At 42.7% G+C, this 26,411-nt stretch overlaps 1 protein-coding gene across 5 annotated transcripts in view; it reads right to left on the reverse strand.

The window, feature by feature from the left end:
• Positions 1-5,275: 5,275 nt before the first annotated feature.
• afap1l2 (actin filament associated protein 1-like 2) overlaps positions 5,276-26,411 on the reverse strand; it is a 140,871-nt gene continuing 119,735 nt past the window's right edge. For 4 of the 5 annotated variants that reach the window (XM_036946702.1, XM_036946701.1, XM_036946700.1 and 1 more), the window contains exons 17-20: positions 19,955-20,128; positions 11,996-12,183; positions 9,249-9,398; positions 5,276-5,858 (exon numbers count right to left, since the gene is read on the reverse strand). In XM_036946702.1, the coding sequence (XP_036802597.1) occupies positions 5,832-5,858; positions 9,249-9,398; positions 11,996-12,183; positions 19,955-20,128 (539 nt within the window). In that variant the 3' untranslated portion in view covers positions 5,276-5,831. Of the gene's footprint in view, positions 5,859-9,248; positions 9,399-11,942; positions 12,184-19,954; positions 20,129-26,411 lie in introns of all 5 variants that reach the window. The other variant, XR_005036500.1, reaches the window with a different exon arrangement.

Consider the following 26,411-nt stretch of genomic DNA (forward strand, 5'->3'; position numbering starts at 1 on the left):
CAATGCCTGGGTTTACCTCCACTGTACCCGCACCCCACCATACCCCTGTCTGTACATTATGCCCTGAATCTATTCTACCACGCCCAGAAATCTGCTCCTTTTATTCTTTGTCCCCCACCCACTAGACAACCAGTTTTGATAGCCTTTAGCCGTACCCTCATTCTACTCCTCCTCTGTTCCTTGGTAATGGGGAGGTTAACCCAGGCCCTGCATGTCCCCAGGCACTCTCATTTGTTGACTTCTGTAACCGAAAAAGCCTTGGTTTCATGCATGTTAACATCAGAAGCCTCCTTCCTAAGTTTGTTTTACTCATTGCTTTAGCACACTCCGCCAACCCTGATGTCCTTGCCGTGTCTGAATCCTGGCTTAGGAAGGCCACCAAAAATTCTGAGATTTCCATCCCCAACTACAACATTTTCCGTCAAGATAGAAGGAGGAGGAGTTGCAATATACTGCAGAGAGCCTGCAAAGTTCTGTCATACTTTCCAGGTCTATGCCCAAACAGTTTGAGCTTCTAATTTAAAAAATGAATCATTCCAGAAATAAGTATTTCACTGTTACCACCTGTTATAGACCCCCCTCAGCTCCCAGCTGTGCCGTGGACACCATATGTGAATTGATTGCCCCCCATCTATCTTCAGAGTTGGTTCTGTTAGGTGATATTATCCTGACCAAATTGCCCTCCAAATACACCTCTGCTGTTTTCAATCAGGATCTCAGCGATCACTGCCTCATTGCCGGCGTCCGCTGTGGGTCCGCGGTCAAACAACCACCACTCAACAATGTCAAACGCTCCCTCCCTAAAACACTTCTGCGAGCAGGCCTTTCTAATCGACCTGGCCCGGGTATCCTGGAAGGATATTGACCTCACCCGTAAGTCGAGGATGCCTGGTCGTTATTTAAAAGTAATAAAAGTAACAAGCATTCCCCATTCAAAAAATGTAGAACTTAGAACAGATATAGCCCTTGGTTCACTCCAGACTTGACTGCCCTCGACCAGCACAAAAACATCCTGTGGCGGACTGCACTAGCATCGAATAGTCCCCGCGATAAGCAACTTTTCAGGGAAGTCAGGAACCAATACACACAGTCAGTCAGGAAAGCAAAGGCTAGCGTTTTCAAACAGAAATTTGCATCCTGTAGCTCTAACTCAAACGTTTAGGGACACTGTAAAGTCCATGGAAAATAAGAGCACCTCCTCCAAGCTGCCCACTGCATTGAGGCTAGGAAACACTGTCACCACTGAAAATTCCATGAATAATCAAGAATTTCCATAAGCATTTCTCCATGGCTGGCCATGCTTTCCTCCTGGCTACACCAACCCCGGCCAATAGCTCCGCACCCCCCGCAGCTACTTGCCCAAGCTTTCCCAGCTTCTCCATCACTCAAATTCAGAAAGCAGATGTTCTGAAAGAGCTGCAAAACCTGGACCTGTACAAATCAGCTGGGCTAGACAATCTGGTTCCTCTCTTTCTAAAATTAACCTCCGCCATTGTTGCAACCCCTATTACCAGTTTGTTCAACCTCTCTTTCGTATCGTCCGAGATCCCTAAATATTGGAAAGCTGCGGAGATCATCCCCATCTTCAAAGGGGATGACACTCTAGACCCAAACTGTTATAGACCTATATCCATCCTGCCCTGCCCTGCCTTTCTAAAGTCTTCAAAGGCCAAGTTAATAAACAGATCACCGACCATTTCAAATCCCACTGTACCTTCTCCGCTGTGCCATCCAGTTTCCGAGCTGGTCAAGGGTGCACCTCAGCCACGTTTAAGGTACTAAACGATATCATAACCGCCATCGATAAGACAGTGCTGTGCAGCCGTCTTCATCGACCAAGGCTTGGCCAAGCTTTTCGACTCTGTCAATCACTGTATTCTTATCGGCAGCCTTTCTCAAATGACTGCCTCGCCTGGTTCACCAACTAGTTCTCAAATCGGAGGGACTGTTGTCCGGACCTCTGGCAGTCTTTATGGGGGTACCACATGGCTCAATTCCCGGGCAGACTCTTTTCTCTGTATGTATCAACGATGTCGCTTTTGCTGCAGGTGAAACCCTGATCCACCTCTACGCAGACAACACCATTCTGTATACATCCCTTCTTTGGACACTGTGTTAACAAACCTCCCGGGTGGCGCAGTGGTTAAGGGCGCTACCGATCCTTCGGCGACGTCATTTACAAAATAGCCTCCAACACTCTACTTAGCAAACTGGATGCAGACTATTACAGTGCCATCTGTTTTGTCACCAATGCTCCATATACCACCCACCACTGCGACCTGTTTTATGGATCAAGCCTTAGCAGTCATTCTGATCTCATATCCAATAACCAGTGCTCTCGTTTATGTTGCTGTCCAGCGGTTCTAAATTTGCGATGCACCCACCCGACTGTCCACGTTTTTATGTGCAATGGTCTTTTGAGTTGAACATTTGGTGTGGGTATTTTTTTATTTAATTTATATATGTTACAGCACTTTGGTTTCAATAACAAATATATTGAAATGGAACCAAATTATCTGTTTGTGTTAAGCCTATTTAAATCGGATAGATGGTCTACTACGGTATTGTTTGTATGTGATAGTCTGCCTGTAACCAGCCTGAGTATTCCTATTGTATTCAGAGTAGAGAAATTAATCAAATTGGAAAGCAGCTATTATCAGGCTGGTTAATGCGATGCATGTCTGTTGAATTTGGAAAATTTCACCCGCACTCGGCCCCGCCCCACCTACTCAGTCAATCAGGTGTTGCGGACGTGGAAAACTGCATACTTTGAATAAATGGTATGTGCTAAATAGTATGCGACGATGAGTATATAGAATGCAGTTTAAGTATGTAGTACGCTAGTATGGGTATTCAGACACATTTTTTAAAACTTTTAAACTTGGGCATAACAGAGATGCTAGTTTTAGGTCCCAAGAAACAAAGAGATCTGCTGTTGGATCAGACAATTAATATTGATGGTTGTACAGTCTCCTCAAATAAAACTGTGAAGGACCTCGGCGTTACACTGGACCCTGATCTCTCTTTTGACGAACATATCAAGAATATTTCAAAGACAGCTTTTTTCCATCTTCGTAACATTGCAAAAACCTGAAGCTTTTTGTTAAAAAAATTATGCATAAACGCTAATCCATGCTTTTGTCACTTCTGGGTTAGACTACTGCAATCCGCTACTCTCAGGCTCCCCGGATAAATCACTAAATAAGCTTCATTTAGTGCTAAACACGGCTACTAGAATCCTGTCTAGAACTTCAAAAATGAATCATATTACTCCAGTGCTAGCCTCTACATTGGCTTCCTGTTAAACTAGGGCTGATTTTAAGTTTTACTGCTAACCTACAAAGCATTACATGGGCTTGTTACTACCTATCTCTCCGATTTGGTCCTGCCGTACATACCTACACGTACCCTACGGTTACAAGACGCAGGCCTCCTTATTGTCCCTAAGCAAACAGCTGGAGGCAGGGCTTTCTCCTATAGAGCTCAATTTTTATGGAATGATCTGCCTTTGCAGACTCATTCTCAACCTTTAAGTCTTTACTGAAGACTCATCTCTTCAGTAGGTTCTATGATTGAGTGTAGTCTGGCCCAGGGGCGCAAAGGTGAATGGCAAGGTACTGGAGCAACGAACTGCCCTTGCTGTCGCTCTCCAGAGATTCTCTGCCTCTGACCCTATTACAGGGGCTGGGTCACTGGCTTACTAGTGCTCTTCCATGCCGTCCCTAGGAGGGGTGCGTCACTTGAGTGGGTTGAATCAAAGACGTGATCTTCCTGTCCGGTTTTGCGCCACCTTGGGTTTGTGCGGTGGAGAAGATTTTCATGGGCTATACCCCTCTAGTGGTGTGGGAGCTGTGCTTTGACAAAGTGGGTGGTGTTATATCCTGCCTGGTTGGCCCTGTCCGGGGGTATCGTTGGAAGGGGCCACAGCGTCCCCCGACCCACCCGTCTCAGTTTCCAGTATCTATGCTGCAATAGTCTATGTGCCGGGGGACAAGGTTCAGTCTGTTATATCTGGTGTAATTCTCCTGTCTTGTGAATTTAAGTATGCTCGCTCTAATTCGCTCTCTCCCTCCCCTCCCAGAGGACCTGAGCCCTAGGATCATGCCTCAGGACCTCCTGGCCTGATCAAATCAAATGTATTTATACAGCCCTTCTTACATCAGCTGATATCTCAAAGTGCTGTACAGAAACCCAGCCTAAAACCCCAAACAGCAAGCAATGCAGGTGTAGAAGCACGGTGGCTAGGAAAAACTCCCTAGAAAGACCAAAACCTAAGAAGAAACCTAGAGAGGAACCAGGCTATGAGGGGTGGCCAGTCCTCATCTGGCTGTGCCGGGTTGAGATTATAACAGAACATGGCCAAGATTTTAAAATTTCATAAATGACCAGCATGGTCAAAAAATCAGTAGTTGTCGAGGGTGCAGCAAGTCAGCACCTCAGGAGTAAATGTCAGTTGGATGAATCCTGATGAATCCTGGCCGTCCCCAGTCCACCTGGTCACCCTGCTGCTACAATTTCAACGGTTCTGCCATGCGGCTAGGGAACCCTGACCTGTTCACTGGACGTGCTACCTTATCCCAGACCTGCTGTTTTTAACTCTCTCTCTCTCTCTACCGCACCTGCTGTCTTGACCTCTGAATGCTCGGCTATGAAAAGCCAACTGACCTGTTGCACCCTCTACAAGCACTGTGATTATTATTGACCCTGCTGGTCATCTATAACGTTTGAACTGCTTGAACATTCTGGCCTTAAATGGCCATGTGCTCTTATAATCTCCACCAGGCACAAACAGAAAAGGACTGGCCACCCATCAGAGCCTGGTTCCTCTCTAGGATTCTTACTTGTTTCCTGCCTTTCTAGGGTGCTTGCCTAGCCACCATGCTTCTACATCTGCATTGCTTGCTGTTTTAGGCTGGGTTTCTGTATAGCACTTTGTGACATCTGTTGATGTAAAAAGTGCTTTATAAATACATTTGATTGATTGAATGCATCTTCTTTCTGGAAAGAAGAAGACTTGAGTATTTTTTGACTGAAACAAAATATATATATTCGTAGCTACAGTATGCAAATATAAAAATGACTTGTTTATATACAGAGAAATGTGTTTGTCAACATGAGTATGATACGATGTATGAATTGTTTGTCTTTTTAAAATCTGATTTACGTTCTGAATTTATAAATAGAAGAGTGTTCATGAAGACCCATTTGACTGTGCCGGCAACTTGAAATTAAATTCCATTATGAAATGCACATAAAATGTATCAGCAAGCCAGTATTTATGTCAGTACTAAGTTTTTTTATTTTAATAAAAGTGCAAGTTTTAGCTAGCATACAAGTAAAAAAGTAAACAGAACAGTGTAATATGTATTTACATCTTGGCTATCAGCCTGTACCAAATGGTAGACATGGTAGGGGGGTCGTCCCCTGTGGCATGCTGGTGTAAGAGGAAAGTGGCTCCATATTTCCAAAAATAATACTGTATATTATTAAAAAACCTCTTTAAACATTTTTTAAAAATGTGGCAATATGAAAATGTGACTTTATGGAAAAAAAACAACTTAAATCATTTTTCAAATCTAGAAATGTCCAGTGGCATTGGTTTTCCAGTAGACAGGTGTGCCTGGTCTCTAATTGGCTTTCTGTGGAGCCATTAGTTTCTGTCCTATTCTCTGGTTGGACAGAGGCAGGTGTAGGGGCAGGGAGGTGGTGAGGGTGGTGTCCTTTACTTCCTAGCCCCCCAGTGCAGCCAAAGCATAGCACCCGACCTGGCCATGGGTCATAATGATGACCTCAAATGTCATCAGAGATCAAAGGGAAAGTCTTGCTCACCCCTAGGTGGTGGATTTCTTCTCCCATTCCTGTGTGTGCAGAGAGAACAGCATTAATACCAACCGTGATAGTTTCTGTATTTTACATTGTTTGAAGCTATTAAGTTGTTCTCATGGCTCTTCATATAGCTCCAATTAATTAATTTGAGACGTTACATTTCTTCAGCCTTATCCCTGACAACAGGCTCAAAACACAAATAGTTGTGCCTTTAAAATGGTGGTCACCAACCTTTTGAGTCAAGATCACTTTCGGAGTCAAAATGCAAGTCGAGGTCTACCGCTCAGATATATAAAAATGTAAACCTATGCAGCATTAACCTAATAAAAACAGTTCTGCAGGAATGAGGTTTGTGCAGTAGGCCTAATACATTATCACAGCATATTGGCTATGCTTGCCCTGACAATATTGTTCTTCTCAGACTATATTATATTTCAAAACTTGAGCTACATGATAACAAAATTGATCAGTTTTATTACTTGCGAGGCACTGCTGAGCATACATTTAAATAATGTACTTTTTTATTTTACCAGACTAATGGTAACTGCATGCAGCTGATGGTCAGTCTCAGCAGAGGGAGGGAGAGAACAGCAGAGGGTTCGCCTCTCAAAGTCCCTGCTCTCTCCCACCGGTGAGATTGACCAGAGAGAAGGGACAATGTCAATGACAATGTCTTCCGCCTGATGACGAAACTCGAGAAGAACCACATTTCTGTCTCATACACAAATGAATGTTGTTGTTCCTTTGAAGTTAAATATTCCTCAATATTAAAATAGACACGACGAGTCGCTAATAATAAAAATGCAGGCCTATCAATATACTTGGCTACACATTCAATGCAGCTGTAGTGCTGGTTGTAGGGAGAAGCACATTTGTAAAGGTGTTGGAAAAAAACAGTGGTGACAGTGCTGAATAAAAACTTAAACACAAACTCACTCTTTGCTGTTTTCTTTGACTGTCTCTCTCTGGTCATGGTTTTAAAAAGTTATGAAATCTCACAAAGGCTAGTATCAACTTTGCTGTGGGTGGGGTTGTGGAAGCTGCAGGCACAGTGATTTGAGCTATCCGATTGGTCAGTAGTAGGTGCTTTGATTTAGCTCTCCATGTCCAAATCAAATGGTTAAAAATGGGGACACTTTTCCTACCCGGCGTGTAGGGCAGTTGATTCAAGTACACCTACCTCCAACAGCCCAAGACGAGAGAAAAAAAAAAATAGAAGCTCAAGGCTTTAATCGTTGGATTTCCACAGAAATGTTTGTAGATTGACTGATTGGTGACCACTGATTTAAAGTACTGGTTCTCAAACCTCTCCTCAGGGACCTCCAGACGTTTTCACACTTGTTGTAGCGCCGAACTAGCTCATCTGATTCACTCAACTAGTCAAGAGCTTGATAAGTTGAATCAGATGTGCTAGAATAAATCAAATGCATGGAATGGCTGGGGGTCCCTGAGGAGAGGTTTGAGAACCACTGCTTTAAAGGATGTCAATCTCAGAGGCAGTCTTGCATTTTGCCTCCTTTCCTCTGGCCAGTGTAAGAATAGTACTAAGTCAGAGTAAATGTACAGTGGCAAGAAAAAGTATGTGAACCATTATGAAATAGTTGGATTTCTGCATAAATTGGTCATAAAATTGGATCTGAAATTCATCTAGGTCACAACAATAGACAAACACAATCTTCTTAAACTAATAACACAAACAGTTATACGTTTTCAAGTCTTTATTGAACACACCGTGTAAACATCCACAGTGCAGGGTGGAAAAAGTGAACCCTTGGATTTAATAACTGGTTGACCCTCCTTTGGCAGCAGTAACGGATCAGACCTGCACAACGGTCAGGTGGGAATTTGGACCATTCCTCTTTACAAAACTGTTTCAGTTCAGCAATATTCTTGGGATGTCTGGTGTGAACTGCTCGAGGTCATGCCACAGCATCTCAATCGTGTTGAGGTCAGGTCAGGTCATGACTGGGCCACTCCAGAAGGCGTATTTTCTTCTGTTGAAGCCATTCTGTTGTTGATTTACTTCTGTGTTTTGGGTCATGGTTCTGTTGCATCACCCAACTTCTGTTGAGCTTCAATTGGCGGACCGATAGCCAAACATTCTCCTGCAAAATGTCTTGATAAACTTGGGATTTTTTCCTGTCGATAATAGCAAGCTGTCTAGGCCCTGAGGCAGCAAATCAGCACCAAACCATGATGCTCCCTCCACTATACTTTACAATTGGGATGAGGTTTTGATGTTGGTGTGGTGTGCTGTGCCTTTTTTCTCCACACAGTGTTGTGTGTTCTTTTCAAACAACTCAACTTTAGTTTCATCTGTCCACAGAATATTTGGCCAGTAGTGCACTTTTGCAAACTGCAAACGTGCAGCAATGTTTTTTTTGGACAGCAGTGGCTTCTTCCGTGGTGTCTTCCCATGAACACCATTATTTTTTAGTGTGTTACGTATCGTAGACTCGTCAACAGAGATGTTAGCATGTTCCAGAGAATTCTGTAAGTCTTTAGCTGACACTAGGATTCTTCTTAACCTCATTGAGCATTCTGCGCTGTACTCTTGCAGTCCTCTTTGCAGGACGGCCACTCCTAGGGAGAGTAGCAACAGTGCTGAACTTTCTCCATTTATAGACACTTTGTCTTACCTTGGACTGATGTATATCAAGGCTTTTAGAGATACTTTTGTAACACTTTCTAGCTTTATGCAAGTCAACAATTCTAAGTCTTCTGAGATGTCTTTTGTTCGAGGCATGGTTGATACCAGGCAATGCTTCTCGTGAATAGCAAACTCAAATTTTTTGAGTGTTTTTTACAGGGCAAGGCAGCGCTAACCAACATCTCCAATCTCATCTCATTGATTGGACTCCAGGTTAGCAGACTCCTTACTCCAATAAGTATTTGGAGAAGTCATTAACCTAGGGGTTCACATACTTTTTTCAACCTGCACTGAATGTTTAAATGATGTATTCAATATGGAAAAATACAATAACTTCTGTGCTATTAGTTTAAGAACAATATGTTTGTCTATTGTTGTGACTTAGATGACAAATTTATGCAGACATCCAGGTAATTCCAAAGGGTTCACATACTTTTTCTTGCCACTGTATGTGTGTGAGTAAATCAGTAAAATGTGTTTGTGTGTGATTATATCAACAACATACAATACATTAAGAACACCTGTTTTTTCCATGACTGATTGACCAGGTGATTCCAGGTCAAAGCTATGGTCCCTTATTGATGTCACTTGTTAAATCCACTTCAATCAGTGTATGGTCCACCAACCAATGGTCCACCAACCAAAGGACATCCATCCAACTCAAAAAGTGCATACATCAATAACCTTTTAAAATGTGGGTTCTCCTTCATTATAGATCCAAATAAAGTACTCAAATGCCTGTGGGTGGGGGGGACGGACAATAACCTCTGACCTTAGCCTTCTGCAGGACGTTGCCTTTGCTGGATGCCATGATTGACAGGGGTCTATTCTTTAGCGCGGTGGCGGAGTTGACAGGAGCTGAGTCCCCATAGTTTGTGGGGGGAGAGGGAGTCTGTGGGGGACCCATGGATGCTGCTTTCGCCTGTAACAAGAAAGTCAAGAACTGAATGCTTATCAAAGATAGCTAGTTAACTTAGTGATGCTGAGGGGCATACTGCAATGCAAGCTAGATCTACTCAGGGTTTTCTCAAGATTCCTAGATTCAGTTAGCTTCACATTCCAGCTCAGGCTTCATCCGTATTACGACGTTGGATATTGCTCGTCTGCCAGCCGCTAACTCCAGTTGGCTTGTAACTGCACATGCATGTCGCATGTGGCTAGTCGAACGCCAAACTCTTCATTGAGACTAGAGGTCGATCGGTTATGATTTTTCAACACCGATACCGATTATTGGAGGACCAAAAAAAGCCGATAATGACAATTACAACAATACTGAATGAACAAATATTTTAACTTAATATGATACATCAATAAAATCAATTTAGCCTCAAATAAATAATGAAACACATTTCAATTTGGTTTAAATAATGCAAAAACAAAGTTTTGGAGAAGAAAGTAAAAGTGCAATATGTGCCATGTAAGAAAGCTAACGTTTAAGTTCCTTGCACAGAACATGAGAACATATGAAAGCTGGTGGTTCCTTTTAACATGAGTCTTCAATATTCCCAGGTAATTCGTTTTAGGTTGTAGTTAATATAGGACTATTTCTCTATACCATTTGTATTTCATTAACCTTTGACTATTGGATGTTCTTATAGGCAACTTAGTATTGCCCGTGTATAGCTTCCGTCCCTCTCCTTGAAGCATTGTGAATATACTAATTGAGACAATGCTGAAACATCAATAAATAGGAGTTTCTTTGCCACATTTGTTTGTGCCAAAATTTAAATTAAAGAAATGTTATCTTGCAAATTCAGCAGGCTATGGCGAGAAATTGGCTTTTAGAAGTGCCATCATTATTTGATTACTTATTGTTAACCTCTCCTTTTTAAAGTTTTTGCCTAAAATGACATGCCGAAATCTAATTGCCTGTAGCAAGTATATGCATATTCTTGGTACCATTTGAAAGGAAACACTTTGAAGTTTGTGGAAATGTGAAAGGAATGTAGAAGAATATAACACAATCGATATGGTAAAAGATAATACAAAGAAAAAAACTTATTTTGTATTTTTTTGTACCATCATCTTTAAAATGTAAGAGAAAGGACATAATGTATTATTCCAGCCCAGGTGGAATATAGATTTTGGCCACTAAGTGGCAGCAGTGTATGTGCAAAGTTTCCGACTGATCCAATGAACCATTCCATTCTTGTTCAAAAATTTGTATCAAGACTGCCAAATGTGCCTAATTTGTTTATTAATAACTTTTCATGTTCAAAATTGTGCACTCTCCTCAAACAATAGCATGGTATTCTTTCACTGTAATAGCTTCTGTAAATTGGACAGTGCAGTTAGATTAACAAGAATTTAAGCTTTCTGCCAATATCAGATATGTCTCCGTCCTGGGAAATGTTCTTGTTACTTACAACCTCATGCTAATCACATTAGCCTGTGTTAGCTTAACCGTCCCGTGGATGGGACACCGATCCCGAATACATTTTTAATGCTGTCTTTGGTTGCTTTGGTGTGCTTTTCAATGCACAAGCTCCTTTTTTCCAACTCATGTCGATAAAATAATTATTTTTAGACAGAACATTTTTACTCTGCATGAAGTTTCAAATGCATTCTGTCATTACTGAATGGTTTGTGATAGGTATTAACATGACTATTTTTTTAACACATTTGATTAATAAAATATTTAAATCAGTCGTCTACCTCAAATGAAGGGGACGATGACAATATATGCGAGAGGGAGGGAATCTGATTTCACTGGTCCTCACCATAAATGGATTTATCCCTGAATTAGCCTGCCCCGGAGCAGGTTACAGGTAGTTCTGAAGGATTCGTTGCATTAGAAATTTACCTGGCTAAAAGGTGAGCCACTTTCGTGGTACAGATTATCCAGAGTTTAATTTAGCGCGGTAACTTTGGTCAACTCTAACTCCTCAAACCAGGTATGTAGTATAGGGCGCTGCTTTGTGATACACTCTTTGGTATATGCAGGATCCAGGGTAAAGTTTGCCCTAGGTACAGTTCAAGGATCAGCTTCCCCTCCTCCATTCCTAATATTAAAACCAGGCACCACAGGCAAAAATTGTGATTTTGCTTCCATCTGTCAATTTTCCAATTTTGGGATATTTTGCAACTGTAACTTGCAATGATGTAATTATATGCAAAATATGCATACATGTGAATAGTGTTTTTTAAAATAATTCCATGAAATTACAACATTTTGATAAGCTGTTCTGTAAAAGTCTGACCATTGACTGTCTTATCACAATAAAACAAAAATATTCTGCCTTGAAGCAATGTGTTGAAAAACTGATTATTGTAACATGCAAATAAGGGAATATGTTGGCTCATTTGCATATTTTATTTTTAAATACCTAAAACATAATACAAAAATATTGTTTTTATGTATACTTTCAACTGGTAAAGTTTCAGTCTGATTAGAGTAAATGAAAAAAATAACTATTAGCCTGTGGTGCCTGTCCTTAACCATAAGTGGGGGAAATGCGAAATTTACCCACGATCAGCATCCAGGGGCAAATTTCTTATAGGCAGTGTTAACCTACACACCATGGGTGTGTCCAGGAGGCTGCTGTCCAATGTGGTGCCCAGAACGAAAGGCCCCGCCTCTGCTTTCCTCAGACTCTCCTTCACATCCATCAATCGTAGCTCCACCTCCACCCGACAATGCTCCGCCTCCCGGCACGCCTCCTCCTTCTGCTTCAGACATGCATCCAGGGAGGCCTGCTGCGCCGGGTCTGAGTAACATGGACATGTGTCAATCAGAACGTCAAACTTGACATAATTACAATCATAATGACATGTGGATGCCAATCATGATCTCAGTGATTGAGAATGTTTTTAAGTGACATGCATGTTTACTTTACAGCTTACATATGGCATATGCAGAGGGAAAGTCATGAAACAAGCATCATGTTAAACCATGTTAACTGTTTCTTACTAAAGGCTAGAATAATTAAGAATTTGCCAAATGTGTACCTTTTTAGTATGGGATAAAAACACACAAAAACAAAGATTACACATGAATTTGTCTTTTATACTTGAATGTTTAAAAAAAAACAGCATAGACACTAAGTAAAGGCTTAATTCAATCAGATCCTCTTTAGCTGACATTTTGCATAGCGGTTGTTTTGAGTGTCGGAGGTGGAATTACGTTAGAGCTGTCAAATCCACAAGCGGCTCCCGGTGTTATACCTATTGCGGACATTGCCATTCGATGCAACAGAACCACACCGACTTTATCATCCGGCAAATCCCATGCAGCCGCGTTAGACGTTGCCGTGTTACAAGTTCAAACACTTGAATGGGTGAAGTTTTATTGGGCGCTTTCGGGCGGATCCATTTTGTCAAGTCGGTAACCAAAGTTGGTCACTGCCTTTCAAAGTGTGTTACATTTGTGCCTACATGTTGACTGCATTAACTTTACAATGTGATCAAAGGTCGCCTTCAAGTTGCTGTACTTGCTTCTCACCAACTGCAACATGCAGCCATTGCCTGGCTAGTGAGGAGATACTATATGTCAACTAATCAATAGGGTGTTTTTGGTTGACCCAAACGGGAACCAATTTTGCTACGATTCTAAAGCTACAGGGGATACAAATTAGAGATAATCCATTTGTTTTTTACACTGCTGCTACTTGCTGTTTATTATCAATGCATTGTCACTTCACCCCTACCTACATGTACAAATTACCTTGACTAACCTGTACCACCGCACATTGACTCGGTACCATTACCCCCTGTATATAGCCTCGTTATTGTTATTTTATTGTGTTACTTTTATTAACTTTTCTTGAACTGCACTGTTATGCTAATATTTACATACGGTAACACCCTGATATTTAGTCCTGCAGTTATGACTGTAATGTCGACAGACATCATAGTAAGTACCCCCCCCCCCCCCCACTTTAGTTGCAGAGATTCAGAGAGGGCTATAGTCAATGGAGAGTGCTGCAAAGCTAATTAGAGAAGAAGAGCATAATATGATGCTGTCAGATGGTGACAGTACTGCATACAAGGCAGTTGTCAAATTAGATTGCTTCCCAGGCATTGAGTTAGGGAAATTAGAATGCATCAATCATGCCCACAAGAGGATGAGGACAGTGCTTCGTAAACTTAAGGAGGAGGAATATGGGGGAGCGGCACCGATTCACTTTAGATGAGTGTCTTATTATTTATTACATTCAAGTCATTCGATCAGCGACACAGTCTACACTGTATAATGCCGTTTTGAACTTATAATGCAGTAGCAGCCGCTCACCGATATGTCAGCTCATACCGCATTCACACCTCCGACACTGCCAAAACATCAGCTTTGCAGATGTCATCCAACACGGGTTAACGCACATTTTGATTGAATCTAGGCCTTTGAATTTAGGAATTTAATTGGCTCAACTCGTCTTTCTGCAATTCATCTCCTTGCCTTCTTAACCGTATTGGAAGAGAAGGTCGCCCTACATGTGGCAAACCTGACCATAATTCTATCCTCCTGATTTCCCATTCTATCCTCCTGGTTTCCCATTACAAGCTAAAACTAAAGCAGGAAGTACCGGTGACTCGCTCAATACAGAAGTGTTCAGATGTCGCGGATGCTACACTACAGGACTGTTTTGCTAGCACAGACTAGAATATGTTCCGGAATTCATTAAACGGCATTGAGGAGTATACCACCTCAGTCACTCATCGACTTCATCAATAAGTGCATTAATGATTACAGGCAACATCCGCATCAAGCTAAAGGCGACAGCTGCCTTTTTCAAGGAGCTGGACACTAATCCGGATGCTTAGAAGAAATCACGTTACGCCCTCAGGCGAACCATCAAACAGGCAAAGGGTCAACACAGGATTAAGATTGAATCCTACTACACTGGCTCTGACGCTCGTCAGATGTGGCATGACTTAAACTAATACGGACTATAAAGGGAAAACGAGCCACGAGCTGCCCAGTGATGCAAGCCTACCAGACGAGCTAAATGCCTTTTATGCTCGCGTCGAGGCACGCAACAGTGAAGCATGCATGAGGGGACAAGCTGTTCCAGATGACTGTGTGATAATGCTCCCGGCAGCTGATGTGAGCAAGACCTTAACATTCACAAAGGTTAACATTCACAAAGCCGCGGGGCTAGACGGATTAGCAGGATGTGTACTCCAAGCAAGTGTCTTCACTGACATTTCCAACCTCTCCCTGACCGAGTCTGTAATACCTACATGTTTCAAGCAGACCACCATAGTCCCTGTGCCCAAGGATGCAAAGGTAACCTGCCTAAATGATTACCGCCCCGTAGCACTCACGTCGGTAGCCATGAAGTGCTTTGAAAGACTGGTCATGGCTCACATCAACAGCATCATCCCAGATACCTTAGACCCACTTCAATTCACATACCGCCCCAAAAGATGAAGCAAACTCAATCGCACTCCACACTGCCCTTTCCCACCTGGACAAAAGGAACACATAGGTGAGAATGCTGTTCATTGACTACAGCTCAGTGTTTAACACCATAGTGCCCACAAAGCTCATCACTAAGCTAAGGACCCTGGGACTAAACACCTCCTTCTGCAACTGGATCCTGGACATTCTGACGGGTAGGCAACAACACGTCAGCCACGCTGATCCTCAACACCGGGGCCCCTCAGGGGTGTGTGCTTAGTCCCCTCTTGTACACCCACGACTGCGTGGCCAAACACAACTCCAACACCATCATTAAGTTTGCTGACGACAACAGTGGTAGGTCTGATACCCGACAATGATGAGACATCCTATTGGGAGTTGGTCAGAGACCTAGCAGTGTGGTGGCAGGACAACAACCTCCCCCTCAATGTGATTAAAACAAAGGAGCAGATCTAGGGCTACAGGAAAAGGTGGGCCGAACAAGCCCACATTAACGTCAACAGGGCTGTAGTGGAGTGGGTCGAGTGTTTCAAGTTCCTTGGTGTCCACATCACCAACGAACTATCATGGTCCAAACACACCAAGACAGTCTTGAAGAGGGCACAACATCACATTTTCCCCCTCAGGAGAATGAAAAGATTTGGCATGAGTTCCCAGATCCTCAAAGTTCTACAGCTGCACCAGAGAGCATCCTGACCGGTTGTATCACTGCCTGGTATGGAAACAGCTCAGCATCTGACCGTAAGGCGCTACAGAGGGTAATGCGAACGGCCCAGTACATCACTGGGGCCAAGCTTCCGGCCATCCATGACCTATATACTAGGTGGGGTCAAAGGAAAGCCCCAAAAATATTTGAAGACTCCAGTCACCCAAGTCATAGACTGTTCTCTCTGCTACCGCACGGCAAGCAGTTCCGGAGCGCCAAGTCTAGGACCAAAAGGCTCCTTAACAGCTTCTTCCCCCAAGCCATAAAACTGCTGAACAATTAATCAAATGGCCACCCAGACTATTTACATTGACACCCCCCTCCATTTGTTTTTTACACTGCTGCTACTTGCATGTACAAATTACCTTGACTAACCTGTACCCCCGCACATTGACTCGGTACCAGTACCCACTGTATATAGCCTCGTTATTGTTATTTTATTGTGTTACTTTTATTAACTTTTCTTGAACTGCACTGTTATGCTAATATTTACATACGGTAACACCCTGATATTTAGTGCTGCAGTTATGACTGTAATGTCGACAAAAAGTATGACTGTAAAGTACTCCTCCCCCCCCACTTTAGTTGCAGAGATTCAGAGAGGGCTATAGTCAATGGTGAGTGCTGCAAAGCTAATTAGAAGAGCATAATACAGTGCCTTGCAAAAGTATTCGGCCCCCTTGAACTTTGCGACCTTTTGCCACATTTCAGGCTTCAAACATAAAGATATCAACAACAAGTGGGACACAATCATGAAGTGGAACGACATTTATTGGATATTTCAAACCTTTTTAACAAATCAAAAACTGAAAAATTGGGCGTGCAAAATTATTCAGCCCCTTTACTTTCAGTGCAGCAAACTCTCTCCAGAAGTTCAGTGAGGATCTCTGAATGATCCAATGTTGACCTAAATGACTAATGATGATAAATACAATCCACCTGTGTGTAATCAAGTCTCCGTATAAATGCACCTGCACTGTGATAGTCTCAGAGGTCCGTTAAAAGCGCAGAGAGCATCATGAAGACCAAGGAACACACCAGGCAGGTCCGAGATACTGTTGTGAAGAAGTTTAAAGCCGGATTTGGATACAAAAAGATTTCCCAAGCTTTAAACATCCCAAGGAGCACTGTGTAAGCGATAATATTGAAATGGAAGGAGTATCAGACCACTGCAAATCTACCAAGACCTGGCCGTCCCTCTAAACTTTCAGCTCATACAAGGAGAAGACTGATCAGAGATGCAGCCAAGAGGCCCATGATCACTCTGGATGAACTGCAGAGATCTACAGCTGAGGTGGGAGACTCTGTCCATAGGACAACAATCAGTCGTATATTGCACAAATCTGGCCTTTATGGAAGAGTGGCAAGAAGAAAGCCATTTCTTAAAGATATCCATAAAAAGTGTTGTTTAAAGTTTGCCACAAGCCACCTGGGAGACACACCAAACATGTGGAAGAAGGTGCTCTGGTCAGATGAAACCAAAATTGAATCATAAATCGTTATGTTTGGCGTAAAAGCAACACAGCTCATCACCCTGAACACACCATCCTCACTGTCAAACATGGTGGTGGCAGCATCATGGTTTGGGCCTGCTTTTCTTCAGCAGGGACAGGGAAGATGGTTAAAATTGATGGGAAGATGGTTGGAGCCAAATACAGGACCATTCTGGAAGAAAACCTGATGGAGTCTGCAAAAGACCTGAGACTTGGACGGAGATTTGTCTTCCAACAAGACAATGATCCAAAACATAAAGCAAAATCTACAATGGAATGGTTCAAAAATAAACATATCCAGGTGTTAGAATGGCCAAGTCAAAGTCCAGACCTGAATCCAATCGAGAATCTGTGGAAAGAACTGAAAACTGCTGTTCACAAATGCTCTCCATCCAACCTCACTGAGCTCGAGCTGTTTTGCAAGGAGGAATACATCTCTCGATGTGCAAAACTGATAGAGACATACCCCAAGCGACTTACAGCTGTCATCGCAGCAAAAGGTGGCGCTACAAAGTATTAACTTAAGGGGGCTGAATAACGCCCAATTCAGTTTTTGATTTGTTAAAAAAGTTTGAAATATCCAATAAATGTCGTTCCACTTCATGATTGTGTCCCACTTGTTGTTGATTCTTCACAAAAAAATACAGTTTTATATCTTTATGTTTGATGCCTGAAATGTGGCAAAAGGTCGCAAAGTTCAAGGGGCCGAATACTTTCGCAAGGCACTGTATATGAAGCTAACCACAATAAGGATTAGCCACAAGTGGAATTTACGATTAGCCTTCAAAATTAAAGTATGGCATAATTCTACTATTTGCATTAATTTGCATCACTTTCAATTACATACTTTTATTTTGAAGGCAAACCGCAAATTCCACTATTGTCCCTAATCCTTATTGGCTATCTTCACAACACAACCCGGACCGGTCGAGCCTCACTAGCCAGATGAGCTAGCTGGCTGCTTATAACATTAGCTTTGGGCAACAGGGTTAAGTAGCTGGCTAGCCATTTATTTTCATGAACTTTAATAAATGTATCACTAGTCACTTTAAACAATGTCACATCTGCTAACTATGTGTATGTGACCAATACAATTTGATTTGATTTAAATGTTGGCTGGAGTGGTGTAAAACTCGCCGACATTGGACTCTGGAGCAGTGGAAACAAGTTTTCACCATCTGGCAGTCCGACGGATGAATCTGGGTTTGGCGTATATCAGGAGAACGCTACCTGCCCAAACGCATAGGCCAAATGGTAAAGTTTGGTGGAGGAGGAATAATGGTCTCGGGCTGTTTTTCATGGTTCAGGCTCCTTAGTTCTAGTGAAGGGAAATATTAACGCTACAGCATACAATGACATTCTAGACAATTCTGTGCTTCCAACTTTGTGGCAACAGTCTGGGGAAGGCCCTTTCCTGTTTCAGCATGACAAATCCCCCATGCACAAAGTCAGGTCCATGCCCATGATTTTGGAATGAGATGTTCGACGAACCGGTATCCACATACATTTGGGAGCTAGGCCCACCCACTGGGAAGCCAGGCTCAAACAATCAGAATGAGTTTAACCCCACAAAAATAATTTATTAGACAGAACTACTCCTCAGAACTACTCCTCAGTTTCATCAGCTTTCCAGGTGGCATGTCTCAGATGATCCCGCAGGTGAAGAAGCCGGATGTGGAGGTCCTGTGCTGGCGTAGTTACGTGGTCTGCTGTTGTGAGGCTGGTTGGACATACTGCCAAATTCTCAAAAATGTATGTTGGAGGCAGCTTATGGTAGAGAAATGAACATTCAATTATCTGGCAACAATTCTTTGGCAGCAGGTGGACATTCCTGCAGTCAGCATGCCTATTGCACGTTCCCTCAAATGTAGACATCTGTGGCACCTGTGTAATGATCATGCTGTTTAATCAGTTTCTTGATATGCCACACCTGTCAGGTGGATGGATTATCTTGGCAAAGGAGAAATGCTCACCTAGGGGCATAAACAAATTTGTGCACAACATTTGAGAGAAATATGCTTTTTGTGTGTATGGAAAATGTCTGGGATCTTTTATTTCAGCTCATGAAACATGGTATCAACACTTTACATGTTGCGTTTATATTTATTTTCTGTGTATTATGAATTTAGCTATTTATAGGGCTAATGGTAACTACTTTTAAACTTCTAATGATCCAATCAACCATGAACAATTGACAGTATGCCTAGCTTCAAGTTGAAATGTTGTTCTTTGGGCAAATCAGATGCCAATGTCGCCTCCATAAACCCAACCTCAATCCAAATGTTCTTTCACATACAGCTTGTGTAACAAAAGTTAGAGTAGTTTAAAGTAACTCTATGTTATTAGATAGTCTACGCAAATGAGTATGGAAGCTGCTCAATGTCTAAATATGATGGCTCAGCTGAATCAAACTCAGATTGTTTCCAATGCTAAACAGGATACATAGAAGTAGGCATCTGGATGGTAGACTGTTCTCACTGAAGTGCATTACTCCTCATATACCAGTAAGAGTCACTGCTCATTTGTTGGACTGTGGTGTCACATTTTATTTCAATATACCCTTCTATATTTAGGTTGATGGCATGACGTTGATTCAAACATACCATTGAATTTAACGCAAATAAGTCAATGTAATTAAGTTGAAGTTTTACCCTAATTTCAATGTTTACAATGCTGGTTGAAATTAGATGAACACAGTACTGGTCAATTACTTTTTTCAAATCCAATGTATTTTCCACGTTGATTCCACGTCACAATATGTTAACAAATTAGGTTGAAACAACGTTGATTAAAACCAATGTGTTCACAGTGGGAGGTGAGGAGAAAGGAGGCAAGCAATGGAGTAAAGATGAATTGAGAAAGGGACCTTGTGTATAGGCTAACTATGTGTTGTGCTCCAACACAAGGGGTTGATGGTGTACCTTGGCAGGTGCTGAGTTCCTCCTTGGTCTCCCTCCTCTCCTTCTTCAGGTTGACTAGGCTGCTCCGTATCTCTTCCTTCTCTCTCTCCAGCCGGTCACGCTCTTCCGTGTAGAGCCGCATGTCCGCCTCCGTTCTGTTCTTCCCCAGCTTCACCTCAATGGCCCCAGGGGTGGCTAGGAACCAAGAGGAAGAAAAGGAAACATTTTACATGTACACTGCGGGCACAATTAATAGGCAAATTGTATTCCTCAGGATTAATTTTATTGTTGAACAAACAATGCTCTCAGTCTATCCAAATGCTGTTGAACCTCTAACCTGAATGTTTAACAAAGGAAATGTTTTGTCCTTCTCAGGGGAATATATAAGTGTGCACAATTATTAGGCAACTATTAGTGCGCACAATTATTAGGCAACTAAACGACAAAAATAATTTCTCCCAACTCACTTCAGTGACCAATATAGCCACCCTTTTTTTCAACAACTGCCATGAGCCTTCGGTCTATGGAGTCTGTCAGTTTCTTGATCTGTTCACAATCAACTTTCACTGAAGCAGCAACCACAGCCTCCCAAATGCTGTTCAAAGAGGTGTATTGTCTTCGCTCAATGTAAATCTCACATTTGAGAAGGGCCCACAAGTTCTCAATAGGATTTAAGTCAGGTAAGGAAGGGGGCAAGGTCAATATTCAGGTATCTTTGAGGCCCTTGCTGGCTAGTCAAGCAGGGGAGTACTTGGATGAATGTGATGGAGCATTGTCTTGCATAAAGATCATGGCCTTCTTGAATGCTGAGAACTTCTTCCTGTACCACTGCTTGTAAGATACCACTGGAAGCATCTTCCAGAAACTGGCAGTAGGTTTGGGAGTTAAGTTTCAGTCCATCTTTAACCCGAAAAGCTCCATCCTTAATGATAGCAGCCCATACCAGTACCCATCCTCCGCCTTGCTGGCGCCTGATTCGAAGTGCCCTGTGTCCATTACTGATCCAGCCATGGGCCCATCTATCTGGTCCATCAAGAGTCACTCTCATTTCATCTGTCCATAAAACCTTTAAAAAAAATTCTGTCTTCAGGTATTTCTTTGCCCAATCTTGACGCTTCAGCACTTAACACCTTGTACTTCTGGACACTCCAGGCAGGTTGCAGTTCTGGAATATGGTGGCACTGGAGGATAATTGATTCCTGGTAGCTTGACGTTTAATTCCTCTCAAGCCTTTTGCAGTTAATTTGCGTATTTTCTTCTCCATGGGTTTTTTGCACCCCAGTTGACCATTGACAACAAAATGTTTGATTGGCCGGTGGTCACGCCTCAATAGTTTAGCTATTTCAAGAGTGTTGCATCCATGTGAAAGGCATTTTACAATTTTTGACTTTTCAGTGTCAGTTAAATCTCTTTTTTTGGCCCTTTTTACCTGAGGTAATGAAGCTGTCTAATAATTATGCACACCTGATATACATATCACCTGAAAATGATTACATCTGATGAGCATTCAAGTTTATATGGTTTGGAGTTGGAAAATGTCCATAGAAATAAAGATAAGATCAGAATACTCACTTGCCTAATAATTGTGCATGCAGTGTATGTAAAATGTGTATGCAAAATGTGTATGTATATGTAGCAAAAAAGCTGTAAAAAAACAAAGATATTTGTCCTCCAAAGAAGGGGGGGTGGTGGAGGGAATAATAAAAAAAGATATGCCTGAATAACCAATTGACCTCAGAATATCCATATTGCTTTCACCAACATTTGACACATGATATTGACTTTTGCACACTGATAGATAGATCCATAGGTGCATAGTTCAGGTAAAACATTCCAGATGGGATGAATAGTGTATAATAAAAAACACGTCTGTCTCAAGCTTATTGCCTGTCAGTTTGCACATTGTTTACTTTTTTAACTGTGTGAATAGACTATCCTAGCCTATACTAACAAAATAAATATGAATTCACTTTGATCGTAATGGGATCCACCTTAGGATTTTGTTTCATCAGGTAGGCCAGTTGAGAAAAAAATTCTAATTTACAACTGCGACCAGACCAAGAAAAAGCAAAGCAGTGCGACACAAACAACAACACAGAGTTACACATGGGATAAACAAACGTAGTCAAAAACACAATTGAAAAATATATGTACAGTCGTGGCCAAAAGTTTTGAGAATGAAACAACTATTAATTTTCGCAAAGTCTGCTGCCTCAGTTTGTATGATGGCAATTTGCATATACTCCAGAATGTTATGAAGAGTGACCAGATAAATTGCAATTAATTGCAAAGTCCCTCTTTGCCATGCAAATGAACTGAATCCCCCCCCAAAAAACATTTCCACTGCATTTCAGTCATGCCACAAAAGGACCAGCTGACATGTCAGGACAAGGCTGGAGATCACTCTGTCATGTTGATTGAGTTCGAATAACACACTGGGAGCTTCAAAAGGAGGGTGGTGCTTGGAATCATTGTTCTTCCTCTGTCAATCATGGTTACCTGCAAGGAAACATGTGCAATCCTCATTGTTTTGCACAAAAAGGGCTTCACAGGCAAGTATATTGCACCTAAATCAACCATTTATCAGATCATCAAGAACTTCAAGGAGTGCGGTTCAATTGTTGTGAAGAAGGGTTCAGGGCACCCAAGAAAGTCCAGCAAGCGCCAGGACCGTCTCCTAAAGTTGATTCAGCTGCGGGATCGGGGCACCACCAGTACAGAGCTTGCTCAGGAATTGCAGCAGGCAGGTGTGAGTGCATCTGCACGCACAGTGAGGTGAAGACTTTTGGAGGACGGCCTGGTGTCAAGAAGGGCAGCAAAAAAGCCACTTCTCTCCAGGAAAAACATCAGGGACAGACTGATATTCTGCAAAGGGTACAGGGATTGGACTGCTGAGTCATTTTCTCTGATGAATCCCCTTTCCGATTGTTTGGGGCATCTGGAAAAAAGCTTGTCCGGAGAAGACAAGGTGAGCGCTACCATCAGTCCTGTGTCATGCCAACAGTAAAGCATCCTGAGACCATTCATGTGTGGGGTTGCTTCTTAGACAAGGGAGTGGGCTCACTCACAATTCTGCCTAAGGACACAGCCATGAATAAAGAATGGTACCAACACATCCTCCGAGAGCAAGAATGGGCTGCCATCAGTCAGGATGTGGCCCAGAAGACAATTGACAGTAGGCCAGGGTGGATTGCAGAGGTCTTGAAAAAGAAGGGTCAAAAGTGCAAATATTGACTCTTTGCATCAACTTCATGTAATTGTCAATAAAAGCCTTTGACACTTATGAAATGCTTGTAATTATACTTCATATTCCAGAGTAACATCTGCCAAAAAAAATAAATTCTAAAGACGCTGCAGCAGCAAACTCTGTGAAAAGTAATATTTGTGTCATTCTCAAAACTTTTGGCCAGGACTGTACAGTGTGCGCAAACGTAGTAAGATTAGGGAGGTAAGGCAATAAATAGGTCATAGTAGCGAAATAATTACAATTTAGCATTAACACTGGAGTGATAGATGTGTATATGATGATGTGCACGCAGAGATACTGGGGTGAAAAAGATAAAAACATGTTTTAAATAAATAACAATATGGGGATGAGGTAGTTGGGTGGGCTATTTACAGATGGGCTGTTTACAGGTGCAGTGATCGGTAAGCTTCTTTGACAGCTGATGCTTAAAGTTAGTGAGGGAGATATAAGTCTCCAGCTTCAGTGATTTTTTTGCAATTTGTTCCAGTCATTGGCAGCAGAAAACTGGAAGGAAAGGCGGCCAAAGGAGGTGTTGGCTTTGGGGGTGAGCAGTGAAATATACCTGCTGGAGCGCGTGCTATGGGTGGCTGTTGCTATGGTGACCAGTGAGCTGAGATAAGGCGGAGCTTTACCTAGCAGAGACTTATAGATGACTTGGAGCCAGTGTGTTTGGCGACTAATATGTAGCGAGGGCCAGCCAACGAGAGCATACAGGTTGCAGTGGTGGGTAGTATATGGGGCTTTGGTGACAAAACGGATGGCACTGTGATAGACTACATCCAATTTTCTGAGTAGAGTGTCGGAGGCTATTTTGTAAATGCTATCGCCGAAGTCAAGAACCGTTAGAATAGTCAGTTTTACGAGGGTATGTTTGGCAGCATGAGAGAAGGAGGCTTTGTTGTGAAATAGGAAGCCGATTCTAGATTTAATTTTGGATTGGAGATGCTTAATGTGAGTCTGGAAGGAGAATTTACAGTCTAACCACACACCTAGGTATTTGTAGTTATCCACATATTCTAAGTCAGAACAGTCCAGAGTAGTGATGCTCGTCGGGCGTGTGGGTGCAGGCAGCAATCGGTTGAAGAGCATGCATTTAGTTTAACAAGAATTTAAGAGCAGTTGGAGGCCATGGAAGGAGTGTTGTATGGCATTGAAACTCGTTTGGAGGTTTGTTAACACGGTGTCCAAAGAAGGGCCAGATGTATACAGAATGGTGTCGTCTGTATAGAGGTGGATCAGAGAATCACCAGCAGCAACAGAGACATCATTGAAATATACAGAGAAAAGAGTCGGCCCGAGAATTGAACCCTGTGGTACCCCCATAGAGACTGCCAGAGGTCCGGACAACAGAACCTCCGATATGACACACTGAACTCTATCTGAGAAGTAGTTGGTGAACCAGGTAAGGCAGTAATTTGAGAAACCAAGGCTATTGAGTCTGCCGATAAGAATGCGGTGATTGACAGAGTCGAAATCTTTGGCCAGTTCGATGAAGACGGCTGCACACTAACTATTGTCTTTTATCGATGGCAGTTATGATATCGTTTAGGACTTCAGCGTGGCTGAGGTGCACCCATGACCAGCTTGGAAACCAGATTGCATAGTGGAGATGGTACGGTGGGATTCGAAATGGTTGGTGATCTGTTTGTTAACTTGGCTTTCGAATACTTTAGAAAGGCAGGGCAGGATGGGTATAGGTCAGTAACAGTTTGGGTCTAGAGTGTCTCCCCCTTTGAAGAGGGGGATGACCGCGGCAGCTTTCCAATCTTTAGGGATCTTAGACGACATGAAAGAGAGGTTGAACAGGCTAGTAATAGGGGTTGCAACAATTTCTGCGGATCATTTTAGAACGAGAGGGTCCAGATTGTCTAGCCCAGCTGATTTGTACGTGTCCAGATTTTGCAGCTCTTTTAGAACATTAGCTAGTTGAAGTGTGTGTGTGTGTGGGGGGGGGGGCTTGGGAAAGTTGCTGCGGGAGGTGCAGAGCTGTTAGCCGGGGTAGGGGTAGCCAGGTGGAAAGCATGGCCAGTCGTAGAAATATGCTAATTGAAATTCTCGATTATCGTAGATTTATCGGTGGTGACGGTGTTTCCTAGCCTCAGTGCAGCGGGCAGCTGGGAGGAGGTGCTCTTATTCTCCATGGACTTCACAGTGTCCCAAAACTTTTTGGAATTAGTGCTACAGGATGCAAATTTCTGTTTGAAAAAGCTAGCCTTTGCTTTATTGACTGACTGTGGATATTGGTTCCTGACTTCCCTGAAAAGTAGCATATCGCGGGGGCTATTCAATGTTTTTGTGCTGGTCGAGGGCAGTCAAGTCTGGAGTGAATCAAGGGCTACACCTGTTCTTAGTTCTACATTTTTTGAACGGGGCATGCTCATTTAAGATGGTGAGGAAAGCACTTTTAAAGAATAACCAAGCATCCTCTCCTGACGGGATGAGGTCAACTGTTTGGGCACAGACGTGGATAGTATGATAAAACTCTGCACGCACTTTGCAGTAGATTTCAACTCCGCCGTTGGGGATGGAAATTTCGGAATTTTTGGTGTCTTTCCTAAGCCAGGATTCAGACACGGCTAGCACATCCGGGTTTGCGGAGTGTGCTAAAGCAGTGAATAAAACAAACTTAGGGAGGAGGCTTCTGATGTTAACATGAATGAAACCAAGGCTTTTACGGTTACAGATGTCAATAAATGAGAGCGCCTGGGGAATAGGTGTAGTACTGGGGGCTACAGGGCCTGGGTTAACCTCTACATCACCAGAGGAACAGAGGAGGAGTAGGATAAGGGTACGGCTAAAGGATACAAGAACTGGTTGTCTAGAATAAAAGGAGCAATTTTCTGGGCGAGGTAGAATAGATTCAGGGCATAATGTACAGACAAGTGTATGGTAGGATGTGAGTATAGTGGAGGTAAACCTAGCCATTGAGTGACGATGAGAGAGGTTGCATCTCTGGAGGCACCAGTTAAGCCAGGTGAGGTCTCCGCATGTCTGGGGGTGGGACAAAATAGCTATCTAAGGCATGTTGAGCAGGACTGGGGGCTCTACAGTGAAATAAAACAATAAGAACTAACCGAAACAGCAGCAGACAAGGCATATTGACATTAGAGAGAGGCATAAAGCAATCTCAGGTGTTGATCGGGAGCTAAGACAACAACGGGTAAATGGCGATGAATGGGCAGAGAGGGTCAGTTAGGTACACACAGGACCTGAGTTCGAGGCTGGGGCCAA

Source organism: Oncorhynchus mykiss, chromosome 16 (assembly GCF_013265735.2).
Source record: "Oncorhynchus mykiss isolate Arlee chromosome 16, USDA_OmykA_1.1, whole genome shotgun sequence".
In the NCBI taxonomy this organism is placed as follows: Eukaryota; Metazoa; Chordata; class Actinopteri; order Salmoniformes; family Salmonidae; genus Oncorhynchus; species Oncorhynchus mykiss.